A 14,770-nucleotide genomic window follows, 5' to 3' on the forward strand; every position below is an offset into this window, starting at 1 on the left:
TGCCAGAACAGCCCATACATCTCCTGTCTCTGTGGCGTAGTGCAGCTTGATGTACAAGTACACCACCTGGACAGGACGTTAATTCCATTGCGGGGACCATGGTGACATGTACTGCACTGCAGCACGAGAGAGGTGGAGGTGGGACAGAGTGCAGGACAGACACACTGAACCCCAGTCAGTGTCTGTGGATGAACTCAGGCCCATGAGCCTTTGGCGTGTGGTACGTGTCATTGTGTCCGAGAAGTTGAGAGGCAAGGAGAGGGGGGGGGGGGGGGGGGGGGGTCCTAGTACGTTGTGATAGTACAGTCCCACTGGGCACACACTGGTTGGGCACACCCTGGTTGAATCAATGATGATAGCAAAGGTAGCTGCGTGCGTCACCTTTTGTTGACGTGTCACGACCAGTTGTAGCTCAATGTGTGTTACTGCAACTCCCGTCGCACACACACACACACACACCTTCTTCTCCCTCCTTCCGATTCTCTATCCATCCGCTACTACTGTTTCTGTTTCTCAGTCTCTCTCTCTCTCGCTCGCTCTATTCCTCTCTCCTTACGTCACCGTTTATAGTATTATGACCACTCGCTAGTGTCCGTGCCACGTGTCACACCGATCGCTGTTGGAAACCCTTCAAAAAAAACACAACAGAAGGGAAATGTAGTGCAGTCGTGTACTTTTCCCTTTGTGCATTGTTAGCAACAGATCTCTGCTGAGCTGATGAGAATTCTATGGTGAGAATTCCTCCAGTCTACTATGTTTATTCTACTGGGATTCGCCATTGTGTTCCTGAGTTATTCTGGCCTGGCTTAGTGTAATGTAGCAGAGAGCAGTGGAGGACATGAATGAACGGAGCACAACGCCCAGCGTGAATTGTATTGTGTTGATCTCTGTTGTGTAATATTTCTTGTAGTTCAATTTGATTCAAGCTTTATTGACAATTGAACCTTTCAGTTGAATATAATTCAAGCTTTATTGACAATTGAATTCAGTTTAATTCAACAAGCTTTCGTGGCATTATAAGTCCCTATCTTATATTGCCACAGCAAAAACGCATAATGATAAAAACACATTTAATCAATTATAACACTATAACACTATCGCTTCCTCCTCCCCCCCCTCTCTCTCTCTCTCTCTCTCTCTCTCTCTCTCTCTCTCTCTCTCTCTCTCTCTTTCAGTTTTGTTGACGTGGGTGAACTGCTCCAGTGTGCGATGGGCCACCAGAGTCCAGGACATCTTCACAGCCGGCAAGCTGCTGGCACTGGCTCTCATCATTATCATGGGCATTGTGCAGATCTGCAAGGGTAGGACTAGGCACCGTGTGTGTGTGTGTGTGTGTGTGTGTGTGTGTGTGTGTGTGTGTGTGTGTGTGTGTGTGTGTGTGTGTGTGTGTGTGTGTGTGTGTGTGTGTGTGTGTGTGTGTGTGTGTGTGTGTGTGTGTGTGTGTGTGTGTGTGTGTGTGTGTGTGTGTGTGTGTGTGTGTGTGTGTGTGTATCACACTCCATACCACAGAGTCTGCCCATCTCTCTCATCTCTCTCTCGGTTCAGAGACACAACAAAGACACCAAACCCCACTGACATCCCATCACTGGGTCAATATGGACTCAAAGTCTGAGTCGCTGTGGACTCAAAGTCTGTGTCCCAAATGACACCCTAATCCACATATAGTGCACTTCTTTTCACCACAGCCCTATGGGCCCTGATAGAAAGTAGTGCACTACATAGAGAATAGGGTGCTGTTTGCGACACAGACATAGCTTCCCGATTCACAGAGATAAGAGGTCACAGTTCTGGGGCCTCTGATAAAACTCACAGAGCTAATAGAGTTTTAAGATGGTTTTCATCCCAGTCGTGTCTGTGGGTTAGTTAGCATAACACTAATGAGGGTCAGTTATGAGAGAGACAGACAGAGACAACAGTGAGAATAGGGCTGTAAACACAGAGAGAAGAGAGAGAGTGTTTGTGTAAGGATACAATGGGTGAGAGTATTGGAGAATCACCAACCAGAGAGAGATGACGGAGAGAGGCGGGGAAGAGGCAGACAATGACAGCGAAAGAAGGAGAGGAAGAAAGAGGGAGGCAGGAAGAGAGATTAAGGATGCATGACCTGTTCGTATTGGCATGACAACGAAAAGATGAGACTAGGTGGAAAGGACAGAGATAGACGGGGTCGGAAGTAGACATGGTGTGCAAGCCAATAGTGCGTACTCTGTCTGTCTGTCACACACACAAACACACACACATGCACACACTGCATCCTTATTGTTATTATTGTTATTATTTTTGTGAAATATGACATATTTCACAAAAATACAAAATCTAGGCCTACACCACTCTAAAATCTAGGCCTACACCACCATAAAATCCTCATTCTAATCCCCATTCGTTCGCTCTTCTTCCCCTCTGTTCCCCTCTACTCCTCCAGGGGAGTACTATTGGCTGGAGCCAGCCCATGCCTTTGATCCCTTCCAGGAGTACGACGTGGGACTGATAGCCCTGGCCTTCCTACAAGGCTCCTTCGCCTACGGAGGATGGAACTTCCTCAACTACGTCACTGAGGAGCTGGTTGACCCCTATGTGTAAAGCCCTACTACAATTAGTCCATGCGTGTCCCAAATTCTATATTTTGATATTATATTTGAGAACTGGACTGATCCCTATTGAATGAGACCTACATGTCTTTAATAAATGGTCTACCTTTTTGGTCTACCTTTTCTCCATCCCTCTCTCAATTCTGAACTGGACTGATACCTATATAACCTACATGTCTCTAATGAATGATATACCTTCCCCCATCCCTTCTCCCCATCCCTTCTCCCCATCCCTTCTCCCCATCCCTTCTCCCCATCCCTTCTCCCCATCCCTCCATTCCTCTCTCTATTCTAGGAATCTTCCACGTGCCATCTTCATCTCCATCCCCTTGGTGACGTTCGTGTACGTGTTTGCCAACATCGCTTACGTCACCGCCATGAGTCCTCAGGAGCTGCTGGCCTCCAACGCTGTTGCTGTAGTGAGTAGCTCCACCCACCGTCCTGCCAGGATCAGGAAGCAGCTCTGGGTTTATTCGCGTTCAACCTCAGTATTAACAAAGGCCTCTGGCGCCCCCTTGTCGGTCACAGAGAGTTAATGGTCCTTAAATTCAGATTCAACTTTGAATTCTGCTTAGTGGAGTGGCATATCTGTACCATATTATCAATCAACTGATGCTGCAATTTTAACCTTTAAGTGTATAAGTATCAAACCTTGTGGTGTAGCTATGTAGCAGTTCATTGAATGTGTAATTGTGTGTTTCACCATATTCTCTTGTCCCCTCTCTTCCTCCCTATATTCCTCTGTCTATTCCTTCCTTCCTTTCTCCCTCCAGACGTTTGGTGAGAAGCTGCTAGGCGTGATGTCATGGATCATGCCCATCTCTGTTGCTCTGTCCACCTTCGGAGGGGTCAACGGGTCCCTCTTCACCTCGTCACGGTATTCTCCTCCACATTATTTATCTGCCTCTTGTATCTATGTTTTTCTTTATCTATCTCCATAAACAGTACCAGTCAAAAGTTTGGACACACCTACTCATTCCAAGATTTTTCCTTATATTTGACTATTTTCTACATTGTAGAATAATTGTGAAGAAATCCAAACTATGAAATAACACATATGGAATCATGTAGTAACTAAAAAAGTGTTAAAACAAACCAAAAATATATTTAAAATGTGAGATTATTCAAAGTAACCACCCTTTGCCTTGATGACAGCTTTGCACACTTTAGGCATTCTCTTAACCAGCTTCATGATGTAGTCACCTGGAATGCATTTAAATTAACAGGTGTGCCTTGTTAAAAGTTCATTTGTAGAATGTGTTTGAGCCAATCAATTTCAAGAACTTTGAAAGTGTCTTGAAGTGCAGTCGCAAAAACCATCCAGCGCTATGATGAAACTGGCTCTCATCCTCTGCTGCAGAGAATAAGTTCATTAGAGTTATGTCATGTTTTGTCATAGATTGTCATGTCTTGTCCCTGTGCTTTCTCTTCTATTCGTTTCCCCTTGCTGGTCTTATTAGGTTCTTTCCCTCTCTCTATCCCTCTCTCTCTCTCTATCGTTCCATTCCTGCTCCCAGCTGTTCCTCATTCTCCTAACTACCTCGTTTACTCTTTCACACCTGTCCCCTATTTTGCCCTCTGATTAAGTCCCTATTTCTCTCTCTGTTTCCGCTTCTGTCCTTGTCGGATCCTTGTTTGCTGTGCTGTGTTCTTGTTCCGTCCTGTCGTGTTTTTGCCTTCATCAGATGCTGCGTGTGAGCAGGTGTCTCTGTCAGCTACGGCCTGCGCCTACCCGAAGGGACCTGCAGTCTGTGGCCGCTTATCCTGTTATTCCCCTCTACAAACTAGAGGATTTCTGTTATCCCCGTTTGGACATTTCCTGTTAAGGATTCAGGATTTGTCGTTTTCTGTTTGGACATGATCTAAACTCTGTTTCTGTTAAGTCGCTTTTGGGTCCTCACTCACCTGCATAACAAGTTACCAGCCTCAGAAATTGTATCCCAAATAAATGCTTCACAGTTCAAGTAACAGACACATCTCAACATCAACTGTTCAGGGGAGACTGCGTGAATCAGGCCTTCATGGTCAAATTGCTGCAAAGAAACCACTACTAAAGGACACCAATAAGAAGAAGAGACTTGCTTGGGCCAAGAAACTAGCGCAATGCACATTAGACTGTCCTTTGATCTGATCAGTCCAAATTTGAGATTTGTCTTTGTGAGACGCAGAGTAGGTGAACGGATGATCTCTGCATGTGTGGTTCCCACCATGAAGCATGGAGGAGGAGGTGTGATGGTGTGGGGGTGCATTGCTGGTGACACTGTCAGCGATTTATTTAGAATTCAAAGCACACTTAACCAACATGGCTACCACAACATTCTGCAGCGATACGCCATCCCATCAGGTTTGCACTTAATGGGACTATCATTTGTTTTTCAACAGGACAATGACCCAACACAGCTACAGGCTGTGTAAGGGCTATTTGATCAAGAAGAAGAGTGATGGAGTGCTACATCAGATGGCCTGGCCTCCACAATCACCCGACCTCAACCCAATTGAGATGGTTTGGGATGAGTTGGACTGCAGAGTGAAGGAAAAGCAGCCTTCAAGTGCTCAGCATATGTGGGAATTTCTTCAAGATTATTGGAAAAGCATTCCTCATGAAGCTGGTTGAGAGAATGCCAAGATTGTGCAAAGCTGTCATCAAGGCAAAGGGTGGCTACTTTGAAGAATCTCAAATATAAAATATATTTTGATTTGTTTAACATGATTCAACATGATGATGAATACATTTTGTTTTGTTGGTTACTACATGATTCCTTATGTGTTATTTCATAGTTTTGATGTCTTCACTATTATTCTACAATGTAGAAAATAGTACAAATGAAGAAAAACCCTTGAATGAGTAGGTGTGTCCAAACTTTTGTCTGGTACTGTATTATCTTTCTCTGTGAACTCTCTTCTTCTTTTTTTTTATCGGTGTACTTATCCCACCCACGTCAACCGTTCATTGCTCCGTATTGTTGCACTGCGTTGGATTGTATTAGTAGTTAACCCGTCTCTCACTCGCTCTCAATCTCTTTCTCTCGAACAGGTTGTTCTTTGCAGGAGCCAGAGAGGGCCACCTCCCCAGTCTCCTGGCCATGATCCACGTGAAGCGTTGTACCCCCATCCCTGCTCTGCTCTTCACTGTGAGTGCTACATCCTGTCTCTCTCTCTCTCTCTCTCTCTCTCTCTCTCTCTCTCTCTCTCTCTCTCTCTCTCTCTCTCTCTCTCTCTCTCTCCATCTCTCTTCCCCTCTCTCTTTCTTTCTCTCTATGTATTTACCTTTGACACAGGTGTCTGTGTCTGCACAGTACACTATACAGTGGCAAGATAAAGTATGTGAACCCTTTGGAATTACCTGGATTTCTGCATACATTTTACATCAACATTTTTTATCTGATCTTCATCTAAGTCACAACAATAGACACGGCGTGCTTAAACTAATAACACACAAATGATTGTGTTTTTCTTGTCTATATTGAATACATAATTTAAATCTAAATAGATCTCAGAAGACCTAAGATTAATAATTGTTGCCTTGCATAAAGCATAAACGTATCTCTAAAAGTCAGTCCTCGGTAAGACAAAGTGTTGCTACTCTCACTAGGAGTGGCCGTCCTGCAAAGATGACTGCAAGAGCACAGCACAGAATGAGGTTAAGAAGAATCATAGAGTGTCAGCTAAAGACTTACAGAAATCTCTGGAAGATGCTAACATCTCTGTTGACGAGTCTAAAATATGTGAAACACTAAACAAGAAAGGTGTTCATGGAAGGACACCATGGAAGAAGGCACTGCTGTCCAAAAAAGTTTGCAAAAGAGAGCACCTGGATGTTCCTCAGTGGTGCTGGCAAAATATTCTGTGGACAGATGAAACTAAAGTTGTGTAGTTTGGAAGGAACACACAACAATATATGTGGAGAGAAAAAAGGCTCAGCACACCAACATTAAAACCTCATCCCAATTTTAAACTATGGTGGAGGGAGCTTCATGGTTTGGGATGCTTTGCTGACTCAGGGCCTGGACACCTTAGAACTGAAAAATTAATTCCCAAATTTATCAAGACATTTTGCAGGAGAATATAAGGCTACCTGTCCACCAATTGAAGCTCAACAGATGTTGGGTGATTCAACAGGACAACAACCCAAAATACAGAAGTAAATCAACAACAGAATGGCTTGAACAGAAGAAAATACGCCTTCTGGAGTGGCCCAGTCAGAGTCCTGACCTCAACCTGAGTGGCCCAGTCAGAGTCCTGACCTCAACCCGATTGAGATGCTGTGGCATGACCTCAAGAGAGCGGTTCACACCAGACATCACAAGAATATTGTGGAACTGAAACAGTTTTGTAAAGAGGAATGGTCAAAAATTCCTCCTGACCGTTGTGCAGGTCTGATCCGCAACTACAGAAAACGTTTGGTTGAGGTTATTGCTGCAAAAGAAGGGTCAACCTGTTATTAAATCCAGGGGTTCACATACTTTTTCCAACCTGCACTGTGAATATTTACACAGTGTATTCAATAAAGACATTAACATTTATAATTGTTTGTGTGTTGTTAGTTTAAGCAGACTGTGTTTGTCTATTGTTATGACTTAGATGAAGATCAGATAACATTTTATGACCAATTTATGTAGAAATCCAGGTAATTCTAAAGTTTTCACATACTTTTTCTTCCCACTGTATGTACAAAAGTATGTGGAAGAGTGGAGGCTGTTAATGCCCATGTTAATTGGAATATTAATGCCCATGATATTGGAATGAGATGTTCGACGAGCATGTGTCCACATTCTTTTGGTCATGTAGTGTACTTTATATTTTCATATACTGTACCCATATTGACCCATTCTCTCCCTCTCTCCCTCCCTCCCCCAGTGTCTGTCCACCCTGTTGATGCTGTGCACCAGTGACATGTACACCCTCATTAACTACGTGGGCTTCATCAACTACCTCTTCTACGGGGTCACTGTTGCCGGGCAGATTGTGCTGCGCATCAAGGCACCCGATATGCACCGACCAATCAGGGTGAATTTCAAAGAAGACATTTTCTTGGCACTGGGTTCTTGAGGCTATCTACACTTACTAAACGTTTCCAACAAATCTTCATTTAGGATACACTTTATATATACTTTTTAATTGGACGTCCCACTTTAAATCTTTGTCATACATCTATCTTTATATGATTCTTTAGTACACTAACGTAAACTCATGTAAACTCGTACATTGCCTTGGTCCGTACAATTGCCCTTATTTTAGCTCCCCAAAAACGTAATACTTCCAGATCAACTGTACTGTCAATACCATTGTAAAGCACATTTTCTCCCCTTTTCAACAGAATCAATTACATGACCTAAACGCTGCCCGTTTCTGCATAATTCAAGCAGGCAATGAGCCCCGTCGGGTCTTTTTAAAAATGGCGGGTGGGGAAGAGAAATTAATGCGTGATAGTGAGAAGGAGAGATGTTGTGTGGGAAAATTGCTTTGAGAATGGTGATGACTAGGTATCCCCCCATTACTCCCGTCACTGTCCATTTCTTGTTTTTAAAGGAGGATAGAAGTGCTACACCTGGTGGAGAGAGATTGTAAGACAGAAATAGTTGCTTTATGTGTGCTGTACGTTACTACATGACACTTCAAGATGTAACCGAGGGTCAGTTTTTTCAACTTTTCTCCAATACTATAGAGCCATTACCATGTCGATCAACGCTTGAATAGAAACCTAGTTCACACCCCCGATTTTGACGTCAACACAGTTCCATTAGTTTTCTTTGTCGCCTCGTTTGAATGTTGCGGTTGCAGCACATTTGTACGGAATGGGGTGAGTTTACGTTACTCCTCTGACACCATTTAAGCTAGAAATTACATTCAAACTTTAAAATATGTCTGGATTAAGTTGCTTGCATACAACTTTTTGATAATATTTGTACTTTTTAACCTATTACGCTTTTTGTCCTTAAAATGTTTTAATCCTCCACTTGAATGGGATTTCTAAAACCGTCTAAAAGTGCCATTGTTATAAACTTCCGTGACTTCAAACATTCTATTCACTGTCAACAATGTAATTTTTGACACAAATCAGCTACATTGACCACTTTCCCCATTGTCTCATGTTAGATAGCGTGACGCCCGTCTGCACAGATCTGTCTGATAACGCGCACTCACAGGATAGCTAAAAACAAATTTGGCTGTTCTAACGTTCTAAAATGTTACCAAGGTGACATCGTCCACTGAACCACCTTTCCTAGCTAGGTAGTGTAGTGAAGATGTAGCTAATGCACAAATATGTTTTCAATATATCCGTTCTGCCGTAATAGTGCGCCCAGTTCTACAGCACAGCTGACTGTCCTCTGCGACATTATTATCGCGTTGGACAAATGTTATAAAGTAGCGAAGGCACAGTGCCAGCTGTCAGTCAGATGCTGTATGTGCTGAGTTCTGATTACAGTCAAATAACTTTGGTGCCTTTCAACTTCATCAACAAGCTGACAAACAAGCTACCTAAAGGCCATTCAAACAAGCTACCTAAAGGCCATTCAAACAAGCTACCTAAAGACCATTCAAACAAGCTACCTAAAGGCCATTCAAACAAGCTACCTAAAGACCATTCAAACAAGCTACCTAAAGGCCATTCAAACAAGCTACCTAAAGGCCATTCAAACAAGCTACCTAAAGGCCATTCAAACAAGCTACCTAAAGGCCATTCAAACAAGCTACCTAAAGGCCATTCAAACAAGCTACCTAAAGGCCATTCAAACAAGCTACCTAAAGGCCATTCAAACAAGCTACCTAAAGACCATTCAAACAAGCTACCTAAAGGCCATTCAAACAAGCTACCTAAAGACCATTCAAACAAGCTACCTAAAGGCCATTCAAACAAGCTACCTAAAGGCCATTCAAACAAGCTACCTAAAGGCCATTCAAACAAGCTACCTAAAGGCCATTCAAACAAGCTACCTAAAGGCCATTCAAACAAGCTACCTAAAGGCCATTCAAACAAGCTACCTAAAGACCATTCAAACAAGCTACCTAAAGACCATTCAAACAAGCTACCTAAAGACCATTCAAACAAGCTACCTAAAGACCATTCAAACAAGCTACCTAAAGGCCATTCAAACAAGCTACCTAAAGGCCATTCAAACAAGCTACCTAAAGGCCATTCAAACAAGCTACCTAAAGGCCATTCAAACAAGCTACCTAAAGACCATTCAAACAAGCTACCTAAAGACCATTCAAACAAGCTTGCACTACGCTGCTAACTGGAGCAAGTTTGCTCAGATGATGAGTTTGCCGTAGTAGCCAGTGCGTCATAGCTACTGCGGTTTTTTAAATTTAGGAACTAGTGTTAGATCGATGAGCAAAAATCTAGATTTTTTTTTAGAGACGAGTTCCACGTCCTACAAGACAGATCAGTTGAGGGACGAGTGTCGCATAGGGGTGTCACATTATGACTTCCTGGTCTACTTTACTTCTCTGCTATTTAAATCTGAAATCAGAACACTTCCTCCACTACCACAATAATACTTTTAAAGAGCTAAATCGTGTCCCAAGTTTACTTAATGTAAAAGTACCATCTAGTTTGTTTCACAGTGTTTAATTCCCTTTTGAAAGTATGGGATAATTTTATAGCTAGTGCAAAGATTTTGGTAAATCTGACTGTAGGTATTTGAGGGCCTATTCTCATTGTGTTTTTGCATTATGACTCCACCTCTCTCTCTCTCTCTCTCTCTCTCTCTCTCTCTCTCTCTCTCTCTCTCTCTCTCTCTCTCTCTCTCTCTCTCTCTCTCTCTCTCTCTCTCTCTCTCTCTCTCTTTCTCTTTCTCATATCTCTCTCTCTCTCTCTCTCTCTCTCTCTCATATCTCTCTCTCTCTCTCTCTCTCTCTCTCTCTCTCTCTCTCTCTCTCTCTCTCATATCCTCTCTCTCTCTCTCATATCTCTCTCTCTCTCTCATATCTCTCATCCTCCTCTCTCTCTCTCTCTCTCTCTCTCATATCCTCACCCTCTCTCTCTCTCTCTCTCTCTCTCTCTCTCTCATCCTCCCTCTCTCTCTCTCTCTCTCTCTCTCTCTCTCTCTCTCTCTCTCTCTATCCTCACCTCTCTCTCTCTCTCTATCCCATATCTCTCTCTCTCTCCCTCTATCTCTCATCTCTCTCTCTCTCTCTCTCTCTCTCTCCCATATCCTCTCTCTCTCTCTCTCTCTCTCTCTCTCTCTCTCTCTCTCTCTCTCTCTCTCTCTCTCTCTCTCTCTCTCTCTCTCTCTCTCTCTCTCTCTCTCTCTCTCTCTCTCTCTCTCTCTCTCCCCATATCCTCACCCTCTCTCTCTCTCTCTCTCTCTCTCCCTCCTCTCTCTCTCCCCCTCCAGATCAGTCTGGTATGGCCGGTCATCTACCTATTGTTCTGGGCCTTCCTGCTCATCTTCTCCCTGTACTCTGAGCCCATTGTGTGTGGCCTCGGCATGGCTATCATGCTGACTGGAGTGCCGGTCTACTTCCTGGGTGTCTACTGGGACAACAAGCCTGAATGCTTCAACAGCTTCGTTGGTACGGCAACTTTATTTATTTATTTAACCTCTATTTAACCAGGCAAGTTGATTAAGAATAACTTCGTATTTACAATAAACTGGAACTTCCTTCAGATGAATTCAACTTTATTCAACCTTTAAAATTGTTGTAGTTTTTATTAACTCAACTGTCTCAACTAGTCACTTGACGTTATGTTACGTATGTTGATTCACAGCGTGTCACTACTAATCTCAGTAGCTCACAACCAAATCGGCAATGTTAAGGCTGTTATGATAGACTATGTGTCCGAAATATGTGTTGCCTACTGCTTACTAAAACAACACACTGTGTACTAATTAACCTGTGTATCATTTAGTATGTACTGTGTAGTAATCACACGGAGGTCTCAAAAGATGATTCTCTCCTCATTAGTGTGCAGAGAATTCTACTAGAGGAAAAGCCAAAATGAGTATGACATCCTGGGATTTAAAGCATACTATATTTTTTAAATTCCACTTACCAAAAAAACATTATATTTTCCCAAACCCAAAATGCCTACTATTTAGAACACAAGTCTGGGTATTCAGATAAGGCCACAGTTACTAATCTAACTATCTAACCCTGTGTATTTTCCTGTTACATGTGCCAAGGGTCTATTGTACTGTGTTTATGATGTGATACTTATAAACTTCTTTGTCTTTCTCTCTATATCAACTTTGCATTCACTATACGTTTGGAGTCTTTTGTCATCCTCTTGTTTCCCTCTATTTCTACTATGGATCCACTGACTAGTTTTGGAGTCTACTCTAGTGTCCTAACCGCTCCTCTTCTCTCTCTTCAGCCAAGATGACCTACCTGGGCCAGAAGTTCTGTGTGGTGGTGTATCCAGGGGAAACGAAGGGAGCAGGGAACCGGGAGGAGGGCGAGGAGCTGAAGGAGGCCCAGGCCCCTCTCTCGCAAGACGATGGGGAGACACGAAAGTCTGCAGACTGCTAAACACACATCTTTACTACCCCCCCCCCACACCACCACCACCCACCAACTCCTCAACACACACGCACACAGACACACACACAAACTCATTGAGGTAGAGTCAGAGTTTCAGGTGTATCACTATGGCAGAGAGGACTCGGAAATACTCTTAGTGACACACACTGTTTTTAATGTGTTCACCCATCTGATTGTATCTTTGTTTCAATCACCAATGTTGTGCCAAATAGAGGAGAGGAGGAGGAGACCTATATAGACCTATATCCGGTCATTACATTTCAGTGTGCCACCTTTCAACGCTGCTTATTGCAGAAGACATATCCAACCTGACATCCTCACAGATACACATCTTTTCATCCTCTAATCCTTTCATTTACCCCCTTAACTCCTCTTTTTTTTTTCATCCTCCTCATCTTCCTCCACACACTCCCTGAACACTCCGTGAGTGGGAGAGCGCTGGCCATTTTAAAGTACTCGTACTGTACTGTGGCAGATTCATCATCAGCATTGCTTTTGTGTTTTGTTTCTTTTTTTGCCACCTTTGGAATAGAATTTGCCTTGTCTTACTGAAAACACACCATAGCTGTATTCCTTTATCAAAACCATCAAATTCAGATACATTCTTTGAATGTTCTGTTTCAATTACACTAAATACTGTCTTTGATTCCAAAATGTTTTTTTTAAATAATTGTTGTAATTGGTTATATCACGTGTCATTGTTATTATATTTGTTTTTTATGTTCTATATCAATAACTTTTGGGTCTTCTTTTTCTTTTTTTTGCAACAGCGAAGGTATACTTTTAAGAGCCTATGGGGGATCTGGTTCGGTGCCTTAGGTAGTGGTATGTAATTGTTATCATTGACAGGTTATTTTACCCAGAGATTTTTAAAGATATATATTTTTTTTTTATCATGTTGATGGAAAAAAAACAAAGAAATGACCATTTTGAATATTCCAGGTTGACTCCGTGTGTTTACTGCATACCTGAGGAAGATTTCATTAAAGGCAGACAATCAACTCTACAAATGAACAGTCTGATGATTTAAAAGACGAGAAGCACAGACTAACAAGCCGGCTACAGTTCTTACACCTATAGAGGCACGGACACACACACACTCACATGCACACAAACACACACTCATATGTCAACGCCCTGGGAGAAAATTGTCAGAAGTTGAATTGTATGTGTAGCTAAGCTTACTGCAGTGTAAATCAACAGCAGTGGCGTGCTGGTGTTGATGTAAATGTCTATTATTAATGTCTATCAGTAATGAGGTAATTCAGTATTTTTGTAGATGAATACACATCAACACATCTACTCTTCAAAGTAGTTTGATAGTGCTTTATTTGGTGACGTTTGAATTAATATAACTGATCATGTTTTGTCCCCAAAAATAACTGGATAATATGATATGAATGTAAAGTTACGTTTGTTGTTAAAGTGACATCAGGGATTTAGATACACCCCCTATATGAACGAGAAATGTTCTGTTTGTTTGTTGTCAGGTGACTCTGTAATATACAGTATACATACGCTACCTGTCAAAAGTCTTAGATTACATTTACATTTACATTTAAGTCATTTAGCAGACGCTCTTATCCAGAGCGACTTACAAATTGGTGCATTCACCTTATGACATCCAGTGGAACAGTCACTTTACAATAGTGCATCTAAATATTTTAAGGGGGGGGTGAGAAGGATTACTTTATCCTATCCTAAGTATTCCTTAAAGAGGTGGGGTTTCAGGTGTCTCCGGAAGGTGGTGATTGACTCCGCTGTCCTGGCGTCGTGAGGGAGTTTGTTCCACCATTGGGGAGCCAGAGCAGCGAACAGTTTTGACTGGGCTGAGCGGGAACTGTACTTCCTCAGTGGTAGGGAGGCGAGCAGGCCAGAGGTGGATGAACGCAGTGCCCTTATTTGGGTGTAGGGCCTGATCAGAGCCTGGAGGTACTGAGGTGCCGTTCCCCTCACAGCTCCGTAGGCAAGCACCATGGTCTTGTAGCGGATGCGAGCTTCAACTGGAAGCCAGTGGAGAGAGCGGAGGAGTGGGGTGACGTGAGAGAACTTGGGAAGGTTGAACACTAGACGGGCTGCGGCGTTCTGGAGGAGTTGTAGGGGTTTAATGGCACAGGCAGGGAGCCCAGCCAACAGCGAGTTGCAGTAATCCAGACGGGAGATGACAAGTGCCTGGATTAGGACCTGCGCCGCTTCCTGTGTGAGACAGGGTCGTACTCTGCGGATGTTGTAGAGCATGAACCTACAGGAACGGGCCACCGCCTTGATGTTAGTTGAGAACGACAGGGTGTTGTCCAAGATCACCTACTCATTCAAGGGTTTTTCTTTATTTTCACTATTTTCTACATTGTATAATAGTGAAGAAGTCAAAACTATGAAATAACACATATGGAATCATGTAGTAACCAAAAAAGTGTTAAACAAATGAGATTCTTCAAATAGCCTTGATGACATCTTTCCACACTCTTGGCATTCTCTCAACCAGCTTCACCTGGAATGCTTTTCCAACAGTCTTGATGGAGTTTCCACATTTGCTGAGCACTTGTTGGCTGCTTTTTCTTCACTCTGTGGTCGGACTCATCCCAAACCATCTCAATTTGGTTGAGGTCGGGGGATTGTGGAGGCCAGGTCATCTGATGCAGCACTCCATCACTTTCCTTCTTGGTAAAATAGCCCTTACACAGCCTGGAGGT

The 14,770-nt window shown here is 43.0% G+C and overlaps 1 protein-coding gene across 1 annotated transcript in view; it reads left to right on the forward strand.

The window, feature by feature from the left end:
* Positions 1-13,087, forward strand: part of LOC124013664 (large neutral amino acids transporter small subunit 2-like) — a 35,987-nt gene extending 22,900 nt beyond the window's left edge. The window contains exons 5-12 of the mRNA XM_046328038.1: positions 1,176-1,301; positions 2,423-2,576; positions 2,884-3,007; positions 3,362-3,465; positions 5,623-5,719; positions 7,446-7,595; positions 10,931-11,108; positions 11,911-13,087. Of these exons, the coding sequence (XP_046183994.1) occupies positions 1,176-1,301; positions 2,423-2,576; positions 2,884-3,007; positions 3,362-3,465; positions 5,623-5,719; positions 7,446-7,595; positions 10,931-11,108; positions 11,911-12,065 (1,088 nt within the window). The 3' untranslated portion in view covers positions 12,066-13,087. The remainder of the gene's footprint in view (positions 1-1,175; positions 1,302-2,422; positions 2,577-2,883; positions 3,008-3,361; positions 3,466-5,622; positions 5,720-7,445; positions 7,596-10,930; positions 11,109-11,910) is intronic.
* The last annotated feature ends 1,683 nt before the right edge of the window (positions 13,088-14,770 follow it).

The sequence above is a fragment of the Oncorhynchus gorbuscha genome, linkage group LG25 (genome assembly GCF_021184085.1).
Source record: "Oncorhynchus gorbuscha isolate QuinsamMale2020 ecotype Even-year linkage group LG25, OgorEven_v1.0, whole genome shotgun sequence".
NCBI lineage: Eukaryota > Metazoa > Chordata > Actinopteri > Salmoniformes > Salmonidae > Oncorhynchus > Oncorhynchus gorbuscha.